Source organism: Cervus canadensis, chromosome 10 (assembly GCF_019320065.1).
Source record: "Cervus canadensis isolate Bull #8, Minnesota chromosome 10, ASM1932006v1, whole genome shotgun sequence".
In the NCBI taxonomy this organism is placed as follows: domain Eukaryota; kingdom Metazoa; phylum Chordata; class Mammalia; order Artiodactyla; family Cervidae; genus Cervus; species Cervus canadensis.
Window position 1 is genome coordinate 71,345,855 of NC_057395.1, and position 18,387 is coordinate 71,364,241.

At 48.9% G+C, this 18,387-nt stretch overlaps 1 protein-coding gene across 3 annotated transcripts in view; it reads left to right on the plus strand.

The window, feature by feature from the left end:
* The window catches only part of HNF4A (hepatocyte nuclear factor 4 alpha), a 64,768-nt gene extending 51,675 nt beyond the window's left edge, over positions 1–13,093 (plus strand). For 2 of the 3 annotated variants that reach the window (XM_043479935.1, XM_043479932.1), the window contains exons 6-10: positions 417–504; positions 1,524–1,679; positions 4,281–4,517; positions 8,657–8,809; positions 9,936–13,093. In XM_043479935.1, the coding sequence (XP_043335870.1) occupies positions 417–504; positions 1,524–1,679; positions 4,281–4,517; positions 8,657–8,809; positions 9,936–10,078 (777 nt within the window). In that variant the 3' untranslated portion in view covers positions 10,079–13,093. The remainder of the gene's footprint in view (positions 1–416; positions 505–1,523; positions 1,680–4,280; positions 4,518–8,656; positions 8,810–9,935) is intronic. The other variant, XM_043479933.1, reaches the window with a different exon arrangement.
* Positions 13,094–18,387: the final 5,294 nt, after the last annotated feature.

Genomic DNA, 18,387 nt, shown 5'->3' on the forward strand with positions numbered 1-18,387 from the left:
AGTCTGATGAAAGCCTTTAAGTCTCTGCTAACACACACACACACAGAGTGTTGTTACAATTTTACCAGGCATACAGGCACACAGGCACACAGAAGAGGCCCAGAGGGGAGAGTTCGGGAGCAGTTTACCCCGAACGCAGCAGTTCAAGGGCAGAGTTGGCATTTGGTGTCCCGGCTCTGAGCACAGGTTGTTTCCCCTTTCAGGGGTAAGCTGAAGCTTTTCCATGTTTCTAGTTTTATCAGTTATGAGAGGAAGGCAGCAGTTTTCTGATGCCCATCTTATCATTCAGACTGGTAAAGGCAAGCAGAACACTAATGCTGACTTGCTCAGGGTCATTGGTGTGGAGCAGCCTCCCCAGGGGTGTAGATGCCTTCCCAGGCATACGGATACCGGACGCCATCCCCTCTCTCTTCCAGGTGGCCCTGCTCAGAGCCCACGCTGGCGAGCACCTGCTGCTCGGAGCCACCAAGCGCTCCATGGTGTTCAAGGACGTTCTGCTTCTAGGTGAGGGTGCTGTCTGCCCAGCCAGGGCTCTGCAGGGGCATGCCCAGCGTGGAGCGCACCCGGGCATGGGAGATTTCCATGGTGGTGTGCAGAGTGAGGGAGGCAGATCAAGAATGGTCTTGTCCTCAGTATTCTCAACTGGATACCCGATTTAGATGCAAGGAAATGTGGACTCGAGGAATTAAATTCCCCAGCATTCACGTTACAGCACAGTCAGGCTTAGCCCTGGGATAACCTGTGCATTCAGATGCACTTTCTGGAGAGGGAGCCAAAAAAAGAATGAGTGACTTGCAGGCATTGGACTGGGCCCAGAGCCTGACTTCTTAGGACCCCTTTCATATCACCCAAGCTCCATTCTTCAAGGGTGACAACAGACCACAAGACTGATGACATTCAAGGGCTGCTTGGGAGGCAGCCAGGAATGGCACAAACCTCAGTCTGTGTCACCTATGCTTTCATAACATGTTTGTTTATTACTCTAACTTCTTATATAGGGCACACCGTGGGTCCTAGTCTGAGTACTTTACAAATACTAACTCCTCTAGTACAACGACCCAATGAGATAAGCTCTATAATTTATTCCCATTTTACAGGTGGAAAAACTGAGGCACAGAAAGTAATTTATCCAGATAGATCTGGCTAGTCAGTCGAAAAAGCAAGATTCAGCCCAGGTGGTCGAATTCCAGAGCCTGAGCCCTTACCCTTGGTGCTTTTATGCCTCCCAAGCAGCCCTTGAATGTCATCAGTCTTGTGGTCTGTTGTCACCATTGAAGAATGGAGCTTGGGTGATATGAAAGGGGTCCTAAGAAGTCAGGCTCTGGGGCCCAGTCCAATGCCTGCAAGTCACTCATTCCTTTAATCTGGGCCTTGGCTTCCTCATCTGTAAGATGGGCGTGACAGCCCCCACCAGCCCCTCCTCCCGTGGGCAGCCGCTGCATTCATAACTGCAAACAGCAAAAGCTGGAGGAGAGAGGTACTCCCCGGTGCTTCCCATCCCCTCTCCTTCCCAACCCATCCAGGCAATGACTACATCGTCCCTCGGCACTGCCCGGAGCTGGCGGAGATGAGTCGGGTGTCCGTGCGTATCCTCGATGAGTTGGTGCTGCCCTTTCAAGAGCTGCAGATTGACGATAACGAGTACGCCTGCCTCAAAGCCATCATCTTCTTTGACCCAGGTACAGCCCACTCCTCCCACCCTCCCCTGATTCCCCAGACCCTCTGTCAAACTGCTCCCACTGGGTTACGAACCCCGAGTTTGCCACCTCATCTCTCCAGTACAACAATCAGGAGAGGACATCTTTATCAGCTCCATTTAACAGATGAGGAAAATCGAGGCTCAAATGACTGATGTGACGATGGGGCACACTGACTCCAGAGGCTTGGTTTTTTTCTTTCCCATCTTACCCTTCTTTCCCTTCCTCTCTGCTTTCTGTTCCTTACCTCTTACCATCCTCTTTTTCTTTCCCTCAAAAAAACTTTTTATCAAAATAATATCTGCACATACTTAAAATGAAAATAGTCCTCCCCACTCTACTTTTCCTGTCCAAAGCCTACTCCCCAGGAGGAACCATTTCTGACTCTTTATACTGTTTCTTTTTATTGCCACCTCTCCAGCTCTAAATAAAATGCTAAACTTTCTACTTCTTGGTTTATCCATTTTAGAACATATTTTTTCCTCCTATGATAGTTGAGAATTGTATTTTTCCCCATCACCACTCCATCTTTTCTCTCCCATCGTCCTAATACATTTTTCTTGGAATTTCAGTGTCTCTACTGATTGCCTCTATAATGTTCTGCACTTATGCTTTTATTTCTTGTTCCATCAACTGTCAGCAGTATCTCCTAACCTTTCATTAGCAGGATAAAGATAATGTATTCGCATTCTCCCTCTTCCATCTACCGACCTCCCACCCATTTTCTTTTTTTTCTTAAGATTTTTTTCAATGTGGACCATTTATAAAGTCTTTATGGAATTTGTTACAATATTGCTTCTGTTCTATGTTTTGGTATTTTGGCTTCCAGGCGTGTGGGATCTTACTCCCAGACCAGGGATCAAACCCACACCCCCTGCCTTGAAAGAGGAAGTCCCCACCACTGGGCCCCCACACAACATTTTTGTTGTTGTGATTTTGTGAAAAACCTGTTTTCATTTCATGATGTCAAGATGGACGCCCAGGCTCCAAAGCTTCCTTGCTTTCTTCTGTCCTTCCATGTTAGAGAGGTCCTACCTTGTGCCAGGCACCGTCCTTAGTGCCAAGCCCTCTCTGAATGGAGATTGAGTCTAGTAAGCATAGTGAGGAAGCGGAAATGAGCACTGCGTATGAAGCACTCACTAAGGCTCTTGTTGATTTCACTCATTACTTGCAATATGGTATCTGTGAGGTAGGAATTGCTATTATCTCCATTTTACAGATAAGAAAATTGAGTCACAGGGAGATTGATAGACTTGCCCCAGGTCACAGAACTAGGAAATGGCAGAGCTTGGATTTGAACTTCAGACTCTTCAGCTCTCAAGCCCATGTTCCTACCTATCACACGCTATTCCTGGTTTCTTGAGGGGATAAGATTTCTAGTTGCAGTTTCCTCCAGAGCCTGGCCCAGGCTGTGTACCCTGTGGTGCTTGGCGTGGGGCTGGATGATAGGAACTGCTCAGTCAAATGTGCAGGATTACTGATGCTGAGTCAGGGCCAGCAGCCTGGCCTGGAGGGGCTGGTGACCTAGGTCAGGGCCGGGCATGTGGGTGGCGTTCAATAAATGTTTATTGACCGAATGATAGAATGCACAAATGTGGCTCAGGAGAGAGAGAGCCCTGCGTTGGAAATGTGGGTGAAATTATCTTTCTGCTGCTTACTTTATCTATAAAAGAGACAATAGATGTCATCCATGAAGGTTGAGATTAACTATTGAATAACCACTTCAATTACTTTCCCGGTTAAGAATCTAAAATTTATCCATCGCTTTTTTTTTTTTTCATTCATTCACCCTTCCATCCATGTACCTATCCCTTCATCTAGTTATCTGTTCAACAAATATTGACAATGCATGGTGCTAGGTGGTGGGTTTAAAAGATGCATGTATGCTGTATAGAGATCACAGTCTAGCAGAAGAGACATTCCATCCTGTGTGCTCAGTGGTGACGAAAGAGCCACAGAAGTTTGGGGACCCCATGAACACCCAGAGTGCAGACCTGGTAGGGTGGAATGGAGAAGGCATCCCAGAGGAAGTGTGATCTAAGCTGAGACCCCAAGACCACACAGGCAAGGGAGCAGGCCAGCGGGGAGACAGCAGGAGATGAGGCATCAGATGCCTCCTGATGAGGCAGCAGGAGAAGCAGTGCTGAGGCCTGGATGGTGGGGCTTTTTTTTTTTGGCTGAATCGTGAGACATGTGGAATCTTAATTCCCTGACCAGGGATCGAACCAGCATCCCTTGCATTGGAAAGTGGAGTCTTAACCACTGGACTGCCAGTGGGACCTTAACTGGGAATCAGGAGCCCTAATTCCACATCATGGATCTGCCAACAAGTGGTTTTGTGGTCTGGGCCAAGTCCTTTCCTTTTTGTGTGCCTTGGTTTCCCCATCTGTAAGAAGAGAAGGTTACAAGGTGCCCTCTTGGGAATGTTCCTGAAGTCTTGCCCCAGCACTGCTAGGATTCCCTAGGTGCCCTCGGGTCTAGGTCTCCCATCAGAGCCCCCGGAGTAAGGGGACATTGGGTCCCACCTCCCCAGACGCTCCAGGTTGGCCCTCTGCCTCCCTGGCATGATCCCTCCCATTGCAGATGCCAAGGGGCTGAGTGACCCAGGCAAGATCAAGAGGCTGCGTTCCCAGGTGCAGGTGAGCCTGGAGGACTACATCAACGACCGCCAGTACGACTCGCGTGGCCGCTTCGGCGAGCTGCTGCTGCTGCTGCCCACCCTTCAGAGCATCACCTGGCAGATGATCGAGCAGATCCAGTTCATCAAGCTCTTCGGCATGGCCAAGATCGACAACCTGCTGCAGGAGATGCTGCTGGGAGGTTAGTGTCCACCCGGGAGGGGCTGAGAGGTGGGCGGGGCTGGAGGCCACTTTTCCAAGAGACCAGCCGCACTCATGCAGAGCTGCGTTCACCTCTCAGCTCCATCACTTTCTCACTCTGTCAAAAAGTGAGAGTGTTAGTTGCTCGATCATGTCCAACTTTTTGCGACCCCACGTACTCTGTCCATGGGATTCTCCAGGCAAGAATACTGGAGTGGGTTGCCATTGCCTTCTCCAGGTGATCTTCCCAACCCAAGGATAGAACCTGGGTCTCCTGCACTGCAGGTAGATTATTTACCATCTGATCCAGTGGGCGGGGCTGGGGGAGGTAGCCTCTCTGAGAGACAAGCCTCATGCAGACCTGAGCTCACCACTCAGCTCCATCACTTCCTTGCTCTGTAGCTTTGGGCAAATCCTTTTATCTACTGGAGTCTCAGTTTACTCATCAGGAAAATGGGGACAGTGGCCTGTTAATTCAGGTGCTGAGAAGTTACCATGTTCCAGTCACCGTTCTAAGTGCTGGAGGTTCAGCAGAGGACAAGAGTCAGTTCTCCTGGAGGTTGTGTATGAGTGTATATATAAGTGTGTGTGTGTGTGTGTGTGTGCGTGCCAGTGTATATTAACACTCGGGGGAACAGATGATAATTGAGTATATAATAAAGAGGGCAGCTACAAATTTGGAAATTACCAAGTAATACAATAGAGTATAACTGAAAAGGGGCCTCTTTAGACAGGTTGGTCAAGGAAGACCACTCTAAAGTGGTGGCTTTTATGCCACAGATCTGATGGAAGGAAAGAGAACATTTAAAAGTCAAAGGAGAAACACTCCAAGCACCAGTAACTAGTGCAAAAGACCCTGAAGCAGGAGAAGTTTGTGTGTTCGAGAAAGATAAGATTGTGAGATGAGAGGAACTGTATGAAATGAAGATAGAGATTGGGCAGAAACCAAACCATAAGTATAGTCTCAGAGGTTATGGTTAGAGGTTGCATTGTATTCTCACTGCGACTCTTAAAAGAAGAGTAGAAAATCAGACTAATGTTTTCAACAAACTATCCCGATTGTTGGGTAGAAAGTGAACATCAGAGGGCAAAATGGAGACAGGAAACCCCTGAGAAATGTCACCATGTTCAATCAGGGAAAGGACAGGGAGGCTTGGACCAAGGCATGACTGGAAATTGACCAACACAGATGCACTTGAACATCTATTTGGAGGAAGAACTCACAGAATTTGCTGATTGATCAGACAGGGGCAATGGGGGGAAGGGAAAGAGTCAAGGATGAAACCTACATGTTTGCTTGCAGGAACAGGAATAGTGGTGGACTAATTTACTGAGATGGGGAAGATTTGGAGGGGGGAACAATTTGAGGCTGAGGGTGGGGGTGGGGGTGAAGATCCATTGTAGAATTTAGTGAAGCTTGAAATGATGTTAGATAGTCATGTTGAGTTATCCAGGAGGCGGATGGATATTTGAGTCTGTTGCTCAAACAAGCCCAAAGTTGGGGATGAGAGGCAGCTTAGTGGTGTCCCAGAAACCAGATGCCAGAGGAGATGGAGGAAGATCTAGTCAGGAGGATAAGAGAAAAGCCAAGGCAAGTCCCAGAAGCCAAGAGCAGAGTGTGTTTTAGTGTGGACAGAGCATTTAATGGTGTTAAATTTCACAGGAGGGGGAAGGAGGCTCTTGGCGATTGTGTTGAGAGCAGTGTCAGTGGGAAAGGAAACCAGGGGAGGGTGTTGCAGAGTGAGTGAGTTGGAAAGTGGAGAAGTGGAGACAGCAAGAGTCGACTGCCTTTGGAAAATGTTTTGCTCAGAAGGGAGCTGGGAGAGAGCTAAGGCTGATTGCAGGGGAGTGATTGTGATGATGTGCCATGGAATCTTGGCTGGACTAAGAGGGATGAAGACAGGTGACAGTGAAAAGTGGGGGCCAGTGAAATGACAGCCTCAACGGGGCTGAAGAAGTTCTGCAGTGATGGTGCTAAAGGAAGTGAGCTGGAACGATAGGAGGCGGGGTCTAAATAAAGATGCTTGAACGTGAGACTTTGGAGTGATGTGACGTGATCACTGGTGATAGCCAAGGGCAAGGTTTCTCAGCCTCAGTGGATTCTTGGGTCTGGATCATTCTTTGCTGAGGGGGCTCTTCTGTATCTTCTTTGGCCACATGACTGGCCTCTACCCGTGATACACCAGTAACACTCCTTCAGTGGTGACAGATACTCAGATGTTGTCAAAGGTCCCCTGAGGGGCCCAAATCACCCCTGGCTGAGAACCACTGTCACATGATAACTCACGTCTTTCTCACTTTGACCCTGTGGATGCAGGGTCACCATGAATCAGGTGTCACTGAGGCTAGGATCAGGAAGGAGCCAGATCAACTTTGGGTAAAATAATCCATCTCTTTGGGCCTTGTCATCTCATCTGTAGAATGAGGTTAATAATGATTCCCAGCCTTTAAGGCTGTTGTGAAGGTTAAGTTATGTCAAACCTGGAAAACGCTGTAAAACAGTACCTGGCACGTAGTATGTTGATAGCAATCATTGAAACAGGTATAGTTTTAAATTTTTTTCTCTATTTATCTATTTGGCTGCAATAGTTGCAGTATGCAGTATGCAGCATACATACTTAGTTGCAGTATTTCCATTATCCATGGAAATGCAGGATTTCTGTTGCATCTTGTGGGATCTTTTGTTCCGGCACTTGGGCTCTCTATTTGTGGTGAATGGACTTATTTGCATGTCCCAGGTGACTCAGTGGTAAAGAATCCGCCTGTCAGTGCAGGAGCCTCAGGAGATGCAGGTTTGATCCCTGAGTCAGGAAGATCCCCGGAGAAGGAAATGGCAACCCACTCAAGTATTCTTGTCTGGAGAATCCCATGGACAGAGGAGCCTGAGGAGCTTGGCGGGCTATAGTCCATGGTGTGGCAAAGAGTCGGACGTGAATGAGCACAACAACACGAAGTGGGATCTTAGTTCCCTGACCGGGGATTGAACCCAAGTCCGCTGCATTGCAAGGCAGATTCTTAGCCACTAGACCACCAGGGAAGTCCCTGAAACAGGGTATTTTAAAGACCCCTTTCAAGCCCTAAAATTCCGTCATTGTTGTGTTAGTGCCATAGCCTATTACTAGACCATATGCTATGTATATGGCACTGTCGTTCTCTTGACACATATTTTTGAGGCAGTTGCTGTGTTCCAGACACTTCATTAGGATCTCAAAGAGAGAAGAAAGATACACCTGTAATTGTAATGTTCACAGACAGAAGTGATTGTTCCCCAAAGACGGGTTACAGATAAGTGACTATGTGAATTCCAAGGAAGGAGAGGTTACTTTCTACTGAAGTAGGGAGAATCAGGAGAGGCTTCCCAAAGGAGGGATCATATGAGTTGGAATTTGGACTTGGGGATATTGGTGGGGGTGGAGGAAGTGGGGTAGAAGGCATCTTTAGCAACACAGGAGCAAAACACAGAGCTAGGTCAATCCAGGGGATGTGGAGATGCTATAAATAGGCAAGTTGGGCTTCAGATGTGGGGGATGAGGCTGAAAGGTGAGTTGGGATCAAAAGGTTAAGCATCTGCATACCAAGGAGCTTTGAGAGACATTGATTGAATCCATTATATTAACATGCAATCAATACACTGCTTGTTGCAATATCTAAATGATCTCACAGCTTCCTTATATACTCCTTGTTCCTTTCAAATCACTTTTGTCCTCTTGGTTTGTGAGTCCTCTCAATACCTTCATGAAGCCTGTGAATAGGAATGGAAACCTCAGTTTTTATGTGGGCATGTTCCATCATGTCTGACTCTTTGTGACCCCATAGACTATAGCCCACCAGGCTCCTCTGTCCATGGGATTTCCCAGGCAAGAATACTGGAGTGGGTTGCCATGTCCTACTCCAGGGGATCTTCCCAACCCAGGGATCAAACCTGCATCTCTTGTGTGTCCTGCATTGACAGGCAGATTCTTTACCACTTCGCCACCTGGGAAAGCCTCAGTTTACTAACCCACAAATAGGAGCCCAGTAGGTGCTGTGAAGATTGGATGCGCAGGTTGATGGCCACACTCTCGGACGATGGTGCCTCAAGATGGTGCCGTGGTCTTTATCCCAGACTCTCCATCCTCACTGAGCATCTTCTACCTGCAGGGTCCTCCAGTGAAACACCTCATGCCCACCACCCCCTGCACCCTCACCTGATGCAGGAACACATGGGCACCAACGTCATTGTTGCCAACACGATGCCTGCTCACCTCAGCAATGGACAGATGTGTGAGTGGCCCCGGCCCAGGGGGCAGGCAGGTGGGCAACTTGAGCTCTCCCCTGGAAGGGGCGAGGTTGGGGCCTGAGAGGGAATCTGGAGAAGGTTGGGTCTAAAAGATGGGAAATGGGGCAAAACAGTTCTCTGTGCTCCAGAGTAGGGAAAGAGGGGTAAGATGGTCCATTTGTTAAGGCTGCTTATTCAGTGAGGTGATTGACAGCTTCCCCTGAATGAAGCTGTCCTTAGATGAGGCAATCCACTGGGTAGATTGGTTGAGGATGTCCATTGCAGTGAGGTTTCCATTAGGTGATGTTGTCTACCAGGTAAAATTGTTTACTGAAGTTAGACTTCCCAGTCGGGTAAGACTGTCCATTAGACAACTGGGTGAGACTCTTCACTGGGTGAAGGCTTCCCATGGGCTAGACTGTCCTCTGAGGTGAAATCTCACAAGAGTGAATTTGTCATTGGGCAAGGTCCTTCAAAGAAGAAGATTATCATTGGGATGAGAGGGTCCGCTAAGATGAGATCGCATTTCACTGAGATTGTTCTTTGGGGAAGTTGGCCTTTGAATAGAGTTGGCCAAGAGGATCATAGTCAAAATTACATTCTGAACTTGTCATGGCGGCACAGCTAGCGGCGGCGAGTCTCTGATCCCTGTGCGGTGGCAGCCGTGCTGTAATTCGATTCCGGGACTTCAGTTTCTGTTACTCATCTACCTAACTATCAAGGGAGAGTATTTCTTGAGCCAGTTAGCCAGCTCCTTGGGTCTCATCTACTGCTGTTCCTTTTGTCCAAGAAAGCTTGATCCTGTCACATGTCCCAAAGTCCTTAGGGAGACTCAGACCTGGACCCCAGTTTGGGAGAAGCATCCAGTCTCCATATCAAAGGTTGGAGGAGATGGGGGTTGTAGGGATGTGGGCAAAGGTTCTAACCACAGAACCTGGCCCAGCTCTAGCCTTCCAGACCTGATAGAACTTAGACTTGGTGATCTGGGGCTCAGAAGGTTTGAGCTGTAGGAGTCCTTAGAGATAATCTAGTCTAATTCTCTCATTTTGTAGAAGAGGAAATTAAGTGTCAGAGAGTGGGGAGGACTTCTCCAGGGCTCTTCATTGAACCCCCAAAGGGCTGGAGTTCTGAGCAGCCCTGTCTGTCTCTTTGCCCCTCCAGCTACCCCTGAGACTCCGCAGCCTTCGCCCCCCGGTGGTTCAGGGTCCGAGCCCTACAAGCTTCTGCCTGGAGCCATCGCCACCATCGTCAAGCCCCCCTCTGCCATCCCGCAGCCGACCATCACCAAGCAGGAAGTCATCTAGCAAGTCACTGGGGGGCGGGGGCTCTGCTGGCCTCCCAGGCCCCTCCGAGAGCCCCTGATGGTCACTTGGTCACAGTGAAGCAAGCTGTGACCACAGGCCAGTCCCAGAGCAGTGATGGGAAGGGCGCAGGCCCTTGAACTCGGGCTGTGGGTTGCATCCCACTGCCCCCCTTCACCACTTGCTCTGGATAACGGCACTGTGACTTGGGGAGACCCCAGCTGGAAAATCCTCTGCTGCTTGGACAGCTTTTCTCCTGCTGAAACCATTGCCTTCCCCTCATCCTTCGCCCCACTTCTTCACCCCCAAAGGGCTGCCGCCTGGAGACCACACAAGCCCTTGCTGAAGCATGGCTCCCTCCCCGCTCAGACTGTGTAATGTTGCACACAGAGCCCTTCTGGGCTGGGTCACGTGGCAGCACCTCCCCCACCCCTGTTCTGCTGCCACAGCCACCGCTGTCCTCCTGAGTCATCCTCGTTTCCCCAAAGCCACCTCTCCAGAGGCCGAGGAAGACGTGCAAACAACACCCCCAGTCATCCCGGGAGCATTTAAAAAGCACTGACGAGCTCGGTGCCGTGTGGGAGACTCTCGAGCAGGTGGACACCGTTTCTCCTCTAACCCCTGGCTCTTCCCTTCTTCTGGGACTTGGGAGGGTCCTTTGGGTCAGAATGATGGTCCCTATAGGCTGCTGACCATGAAAGAACAATCCAGGGTGGACACTGCAGCCAGGACCTAGTGGGGAGGCTAGGAGGGGTCAGAGAAGGCAGGAAGGGGTGGACTATCCAGCAGGCCTTTAAGGAAAGGCTGGCTTCTGGCTGGTGGAACAGGTGAGCCAGAATATTCTAAGGAAGACCAGGCGGGGAGGTGAGAAGGAGGCCGTGGAAGGAGGCGATGAAAGATGGGGTTGTCTGGAGGAGAGGGGGTGCGCTGGACAGCCTGGGGATCTTGAATGCCAGATGGAGGCGTGGCGACTTGGGTCCCCAGTCTGAGTGGCTGGAGAGGCATGTGCAGGGAGCCGAGCTTTCAGAAACTAGAAGATCACAGTCCTCCAGAGGTCAGAAGTTTGGGAGAGAGCTGGGAGATCAGATGGGGCCTGATGGTAGTCATTCAGGTGAGGGAGATGAAGCTGGGGATGGAGAAGACAGGTGGGTGAACCTCAGGTGAGAGCGGCATCGAGGAGGAATTATCCCACCGGGCCTGTCTCGAGCGCTTCCTCCCAGCACTTGACCTGCACCATCTGCTTTCATCCTCCTTATTACCCAGAGATCGTTACTGAAGAGGGAATTGAAATCTCGGTGGTTAAATCATTTTTCTGGAACTCACACAGCTAGTAAGTGACCCAGACTTGATCCCAGGTCTGGGAGGCTCAGGTGCTCTTAGCCTCAGTGATTGAACATCTTCTCTGGAAAGGCCCCCTCTGTCCTCACTGGTGTTGAGTTGAGGGCCTTCCTGCCCGCTTCAGCAGCCTTGGAAGCCTCATTCTCCCCAGGAGCCCTGCCCACTCCCAGGACTAAGATTGACCTGAGGCTGCACTAAAGTCCACTTTGGGCCCAGAATCCTGTTTGCTGATAAACATGGAGAAGTTGTGGTTCCTAGACCCCTTTTCTGTCTCTTCAGTCCCCAAGTGTAGGGAAGGGGCGTTCAGCAGTCCATCGTGAGATGGACTGATGTGACCTGGCATGCCGGAAGTGGGATGTGTGAGTGGGGGCAGGGGAGAGGGAAGAAGAACTGGGTTTGAGACCTGCTCTGTGAGCATCACTCAGGGTACCTTCTGAAACCATTAAACCCCAGAATCAAGCAGCCAGTACTCATCCATGCAGAATTTTAGAGACTTTGTGAAAATTCTGGAAAGTGCCACTGGCCAGTGTGAATTAAAGGGATGTGTCCTGGGACTAGCGCTTAGGCAGGAGAGTAAACAGTCAGACTGACTAGCTACCCCCTACGCAGGCTTCTGAGTAGATGCAGGTAGCACCCCGGTACCCCCCAAATTCCACCATTAGGGACTGCTTTTTGTGAGAGAGGCAGGAAGGGTATTGGGATGGGATGTCCGAGAACAATCACCACATCTCCAGTGCTGTCAGAGTTGGGGTTCCCCCTTCCACCAAGCCAAGTCTTCAGTCCCAGGAGAGGTTGTTCCCTGCTCAGGGCAGCCCAGCCTCACATAGCCACCCCTCATTCCTGAGGCATTCCCCCAGAAACCCCAGCCAGGGTGCTCAGATGGGTCTGGGGCAAGGTAGGGAAGCTGGGGTCATTTCTGGTCATTGTCATTCCCCCTCTTTGCTACCCTGATCCCCTCGCCCTGCCTCACTGTTGCCCAGACTTCTGCCATGGGAACAAAGCTGAGATAAGAAGTTCCCTTAGGGTGGGGTGGGGTAGCTGTGATTTTTAACGGTAGCCAATCTTCTGGGCCAGGGGCCAATTCTTGGCCCCAAATCAACCTCCCTGGAAGAGAAATCCATGCCACTTTAATAATTTTATTGCCATGCAGGAAACACAAAACAAAGAGAATGTATTTTTCTGACTCTAAACTGAGGCCACCACGTTGGAAAAATCTTTATTTTCACTACCTGAGTCGTGGTCCTAAAACATACAATCTCATAGACTCAAAGAGGGTTGGAGGGCAAGCACAGACCCTGTAATTCCTCCACTGAGACAACCTCTTCTCTGGGTGGTTCTCAGTAGCTTCCAGAACCCACACAGCTCTCCTGAGGGTGGACAAAGGGGAACAGGGCCTTGGAAATGGACGCTCCTCGATTTCTTGTGATGACCAAGCCAATTACCTTTGCCAAATCGCTCCGTGATTTGCCTTGATTGTGATGAAGTTAGAAATTCACATTGAGCAGTTCTGAAAGTGGTGGGCTGGCGTCCCGCCAGACTGATCAGCATCTTCCCATGGTGGATGTCATCGGGTCCTGTCACTGCCACCCAACGGGGCAAAGAAGCAAAAAAGATTTCTTACTCTTGTGCATTTTAACAAAAGTTTATAAAAAGAAATAAATGGCGCCTATGTTTTCTAAGTCCTCGGATGAGTGTCCTTTCTTCCTTTCAGGTGTTAGAGATAAAAATGAGAATATTCGGATAGCTCTTTCTATATGCAGAATGCTTTCATATCTGTTATGGTTTTTTCATCTTCTCAAGGTAAGCAGGGTAGACATGATTACCTCTTGCTTTATCAATGAGGTAAATGAAGCTCAGGGGAAGCAATTTTCCTTGAGAGGTGGGAGTTGAAATCTAGTGTCTTGATTCCAACTGCTCAGTATGTAGAGAGAGTAGGGGAGGGATAAGAGAGGAGGTGATGGCAAGAAGAATGGCAAGAAGTTTCCAGGGCCTGTCACTGACCATCAGGGTCTAAGATGGGGCCCTGTTCTGGGTCACTTCCAGGGACCTGGGTCAACCTGCCAGCAATAAGGAACAAGTAGGCATAGGAAATCTGATAAAAGTAAGCATTGTTTTCAAAAGAGAATAAAAGTATTTAAAACAGATAATCAAGAAGGTCCTACCATATAGTACAGGGAACTCAGCTCGATATTCTGTAATAGCCTAAATGGGAAATTCAGTTCAGTTCAGTCGCTCAGTTGTGTCCAACTCTTTGCGACCCCATGGACTGCAGCACACCAGGCCTCCCTGTCCAACTCCCAGAGTTTACTCAAACTCACTTCCATTGAGTTGGTGATGCCATCCAACCATCTCATCCTCTGTCGTCCCCTTCTTCTGCCTTCAACCTTTCTCAGCATCAGGGTCTTTTCCAATGAGTCAGTTCTTCACATGAGGTGGCCAAACTATTGCAGTTTCAGCTTCAACATCAGTCCTTCCAATGAATATTCAGGACTGATTTCCTTTAGGATGGACTGGTTGGATCTCCTTGCAGTCCAAGGGACTCTCAAGAGTCTTCTCCAACACCACAGTTCAAAAGCATCAATTCTTCAGTGCTCAGCTTTCTTTATAGTCCAACTCTCACATGCATACATGACTACTGGGAAAACAATAGCTAGACAGACCTTTGTTGGCAAAGTAATGTCTCTGCTTTTTAATATGCTGTCTAGGTTGGTCATAATTTTTCTTCCAAGGAGTAAGCATCTTTTAATTTCATGACTGCATTCACCATCTGCAGTGATTTTGGAGTCCCAAAAAATAAAGTCTGCCACTGTTTCCACTGTTTCCCCATCTATTTGCCATGAAGTGATGGGACCGGATTGCCATGATCTTAGTTTTCTGAAGGTTGAACTTTAAGCCAGCTTTTTCACCTTCTTCAAGGGGCCCTTTAGTTCCTCTTCACTTTCTGCCATAAGGGTGGTGTCATCTGCATATCTGAGGTTATTGATATTTCTCCCGGCAATCTTGATTCCGGCTTGTGCTTCATCCAGTCCAGCATTTCACATGATGTACTCTGCATATAAGTTAAATAATCAGGGTGACAATATACAGCCTTGACGTACTCCTTTTCCTATTTGGAACCAGCCTGTTGCTCCATGTCCAGTTCTAACTGTTGCTTCCTGACTTGCATACAGGTTTCTCAAGAGTCAGGTCAGGTGGTCTGGTATTCTCATCTCTTCCAGAATTTTCCACAGTTTATTGTGATCCACATAGTCAAAGGCTTTGGCATAGTCAATAAAGCAGAAATAGATCTTTTTCTGGAACTCTCTTGCTTTCTCAATGATCCATCTGTGCAGCAGTTTGAGCATTCTTTGGCATTGCCTTTCTTTGGGACTTAAATGGGAAAAGAACTTCAAAAAGAATAGGTATATGTTTAACTCAATCACTTTGGTGTACGCCTGAGACTAAGACAACATTGTAAATCAACTGTACTCCAATATAAAATTAAAAAAAAAAACATTTAAAAAGAGAATAAAAGCAGAGATGCACTTGAGAATTCCCAGCCAGGTCTGCACCCACCTTGCTCCCTGGATAACCCAGAAGGCTGGGCTTGTGCCTTGCCCACCACAACCTTGCTTTTGCCCAGGGGTGTGCTGGAGCTGGCCTGGGAGATTTAATTTTTAGCTGCTCTTTCCAGTTCTGTGTTGGACAATGCTACACAGATGGATAGCAATGGTGGGAGCATTTACACCACAAGAAATGGCAAACACTGCAATTCAAGGTGTTTCCTGGCCAGCCAATTGCTCACCATTCACCAGCACGACACGGCATTCGGTGATGGGGGGATGGAGGCTTGCTGACGGCTGGGCGGTGGATGCCTAGGTGTGGTCAAGGGTGACGGTAGAGCAGGGTAACCCTTTCTGTTTCACAAAGGGAAGGGACAAAAGCTCTGACCTGGGAGTCACATATCTTGGTGATTAACTTTCAGGTCACTCCTCTCTTAGCCTCATCTGTAAAACGAAAATGATCCCTCCCTCCAGGGGTGTCATCAGGATTGAACTGAGTGAGATCCAGCAGCTATGGCAGCTGCCGTGTATGTAAGGTGTACGGAGTGCCCGCTCGAGGTGGGGTGGGGGGCTTTGTGAGTGTGGACTCTGCACTCAGCTCCTGTCCAGTGAGAAGCTAACCACTGAGTTCTCCAGCCTCAAAAGCATGCTTTCCCTGCAGCCTGATCCCCAGGGACACTCCTACCATCCCCTGGGCCTTTCCTCCACTCACGAGCACCAGGAAGTAATCTCTCTAATGTTGCATCAGACACCTCGTCCAGGCCGCTGCCAGCATGGACGCGGGGTGGGGGACAGAGCAGGCTATTGCAGCCCTAGAGCGTGCTTAATAAATTCATATCAAAACCATAAACCCTGGGCCGCCATAAATTCCTCTGGCCTTGGCTCCTCCAACCTCATCAGCCCTTTGCCCCTGTTAATCTCAAATCTCAGCCTAGGCAGCCCGAGCCGCAAGCTTGGTTTCCATTTTCATTGCAAAACAACATCAGCTCCGGCGGCAAACAGCACAGCCCATGATCACCATTTTAGACATGATGAAACTGAGGTTCAGAGAGCTGAAGGAAATTGTCCCAGGCACAAATCCGGGGAGCAGTTGAGCCAGGACTCAAAGCCAGCCTTCTTTAACCAACCCACGTGGCCTCCCAAGAATTGGGAATTCACCTTCCCCCTACAGAGGCTCCTTCCCCAGCCATGACACTGGGTGCTTTGATCTGTTTATCCCAGATGGAACCCCTCAATAAATGGGAAGAAGTGGGAGGAACTCTGTGTGATGGGCTGTGTGACCATCCAAAGGAATGTCCATGCAATCACCCCAAATGGTGGGACCACCCTACTTCCTCTTCTGTGGAACCCAGATCACCTTTGTCCTACATTTTTCGGATCAGTGTGTGATCTGCAAATTCCAAGGCAAGACCTAAGAGACCTGTCTTACAGGATCCTCTGCCACTGTCTAATGATGGAGAAGCTGCAACCTCATCCTGTTTCAAGTCCCACATTTATTGACCACTTCCTCTCTGCTAAACATCGTCGGGCATACTTTCACCCCCACGACAACACCCTGAGTCAGGTGTTCCTATTGTTCTATTTTACAAATGAGGATGAGATTTGTCCACAGTTCAGAGCTGGCCCAACAGCCAAGATTCAAACGCCCATTGTCTGACCCCAGGGGCCACCACGATGGGACCTGGGAGAAAGCCGATGAGTCAGTCACTGTATGCTGAGCACAGAAGCAGTGCAAATGGATAAAAGTTCATCATTTGGCAAATATTGAGGGGCAGAGCCTATGCCAAAGCATCCTGGGGTTTACTGAGGGGCAGAACCATGAGGTGCCTCCCTGTTAGTTTACAATTTTCTCTCATAGAAGGGAAAATTACAAGCAGGGACTTCCCGGGTGGTCCAGTGGTTAAGAATCCACCTGCCAACACACGGGACACGGGTTCCATCCCTGATCTGGGAAGACACCACATGCAACAGAGCATACTTAGCATACACCACAACTACCAAGCCCAAGCGCCTGAAGCCTGAGCAGCGCAACGAAGAGTAGCACCCGCTCACTGCAACTAGAGAAAGCGCGGGCACAGCAAAGAAGACCCCGAGCAGCCAAAAATCAATCAACAATATTTTTTAAAAAATTATAAGCAGTTGAATATTGAGAGCCAAAAGAGAGTGACAGCAGGGGAGATGGTCCTTTGAATGGAGGCATGACGGCAGTCTGGGAAGGTCTCATTCGCTGCAGAATTTGGAGGCAGGGGTGAGACAGAGAAAAGACGGATGTGTGTTCACGGAGAAGGAGAAAGATGGAGCATCGAGTCATGGCAGGCAGCCCGTGGATGGGAGGGAGGATGGAGACCAGTGTTTCCCAACCTGCAGTCACTGTACTCCTCACATCCCCTCCACACCCAAGTACCACTGCACCTTACTTAATTACCATTTTTCTTTATTTTTTTTAAATAAAGTAGTCTGATTTTATTTAATTAATGATTTTTTTGGCCATATTGCGAAGCCTGGAGGATCCTACTTCCCCAACCAGGGATTGAACCCCAGCCCTTGGCAGTGAAAGCTCAGAGTCCTAACCACTGGACCATCAAGGAATTCCCACTGTTTTTCTTTCAATCAACTCATAAGCAGTCTCTTTACATTGATCACTGATATAAATGGAAAGCCAGTATCACTTTGCTGTGTAGATAGAAGATGATTGCAAAATTAGAGCAAAAAGTAAGTGATTTATTTTTAAGGTGGCGCCAGAGAGGATCACCCAGGAAAAGCTCTGTACTTTCCTCTTCAAATGGGAAATTGACAAATATCTAGAGAGATGTGCTATTCAAACTTTCTCTGTAAAGTTTTTGGAAGGAAGGAAGACTTGTAAAGAGACAGGCTATGGTGGCAATGGCATTGAATGCCATCTCTGGGTAACCCTAAAGTCACTCAGCACGCCCACTGAAGTCTTCAACCCACACCTGGAAACACGCCATGGTGGATGGTCTGGGCCAGGGGGTGGGGGCCTCAAACACTGGGCAACTGGAATTTCTTTGGGGGAAATAGAAAAGTCACCAGAGAGGGGATACTGGGGGAAGGTTGTGGCCGGGTCTGTGTTTTTAAAGGCTCACTCTGGTAGCTTTGTTGAGGATGGATTGGATGGGGTGCAGCTGTACGCAGGAAGACCAGTGAAGATACTCGTGTGCTGGACCAGATGAGAGATGGTGAAGCTGGTACCATATGGAGGCAATAGAGATGTAGAGGAGGGGCCCAATCCAAAAGACGTGTTCATTCATTCACTCACTCAACAAATATGTAATAGGTGCCCATTGCGTGCCGGAGCGCTGTAGGAACCAAGGTACACAGAGGGTGGGCAGGACAGATAAAGTCCCTGACTTCATGAGGCTTACCTCCTAGAGGGAGCAGGCTGACAATGCTTGAGTGAATACATTTAAAAAG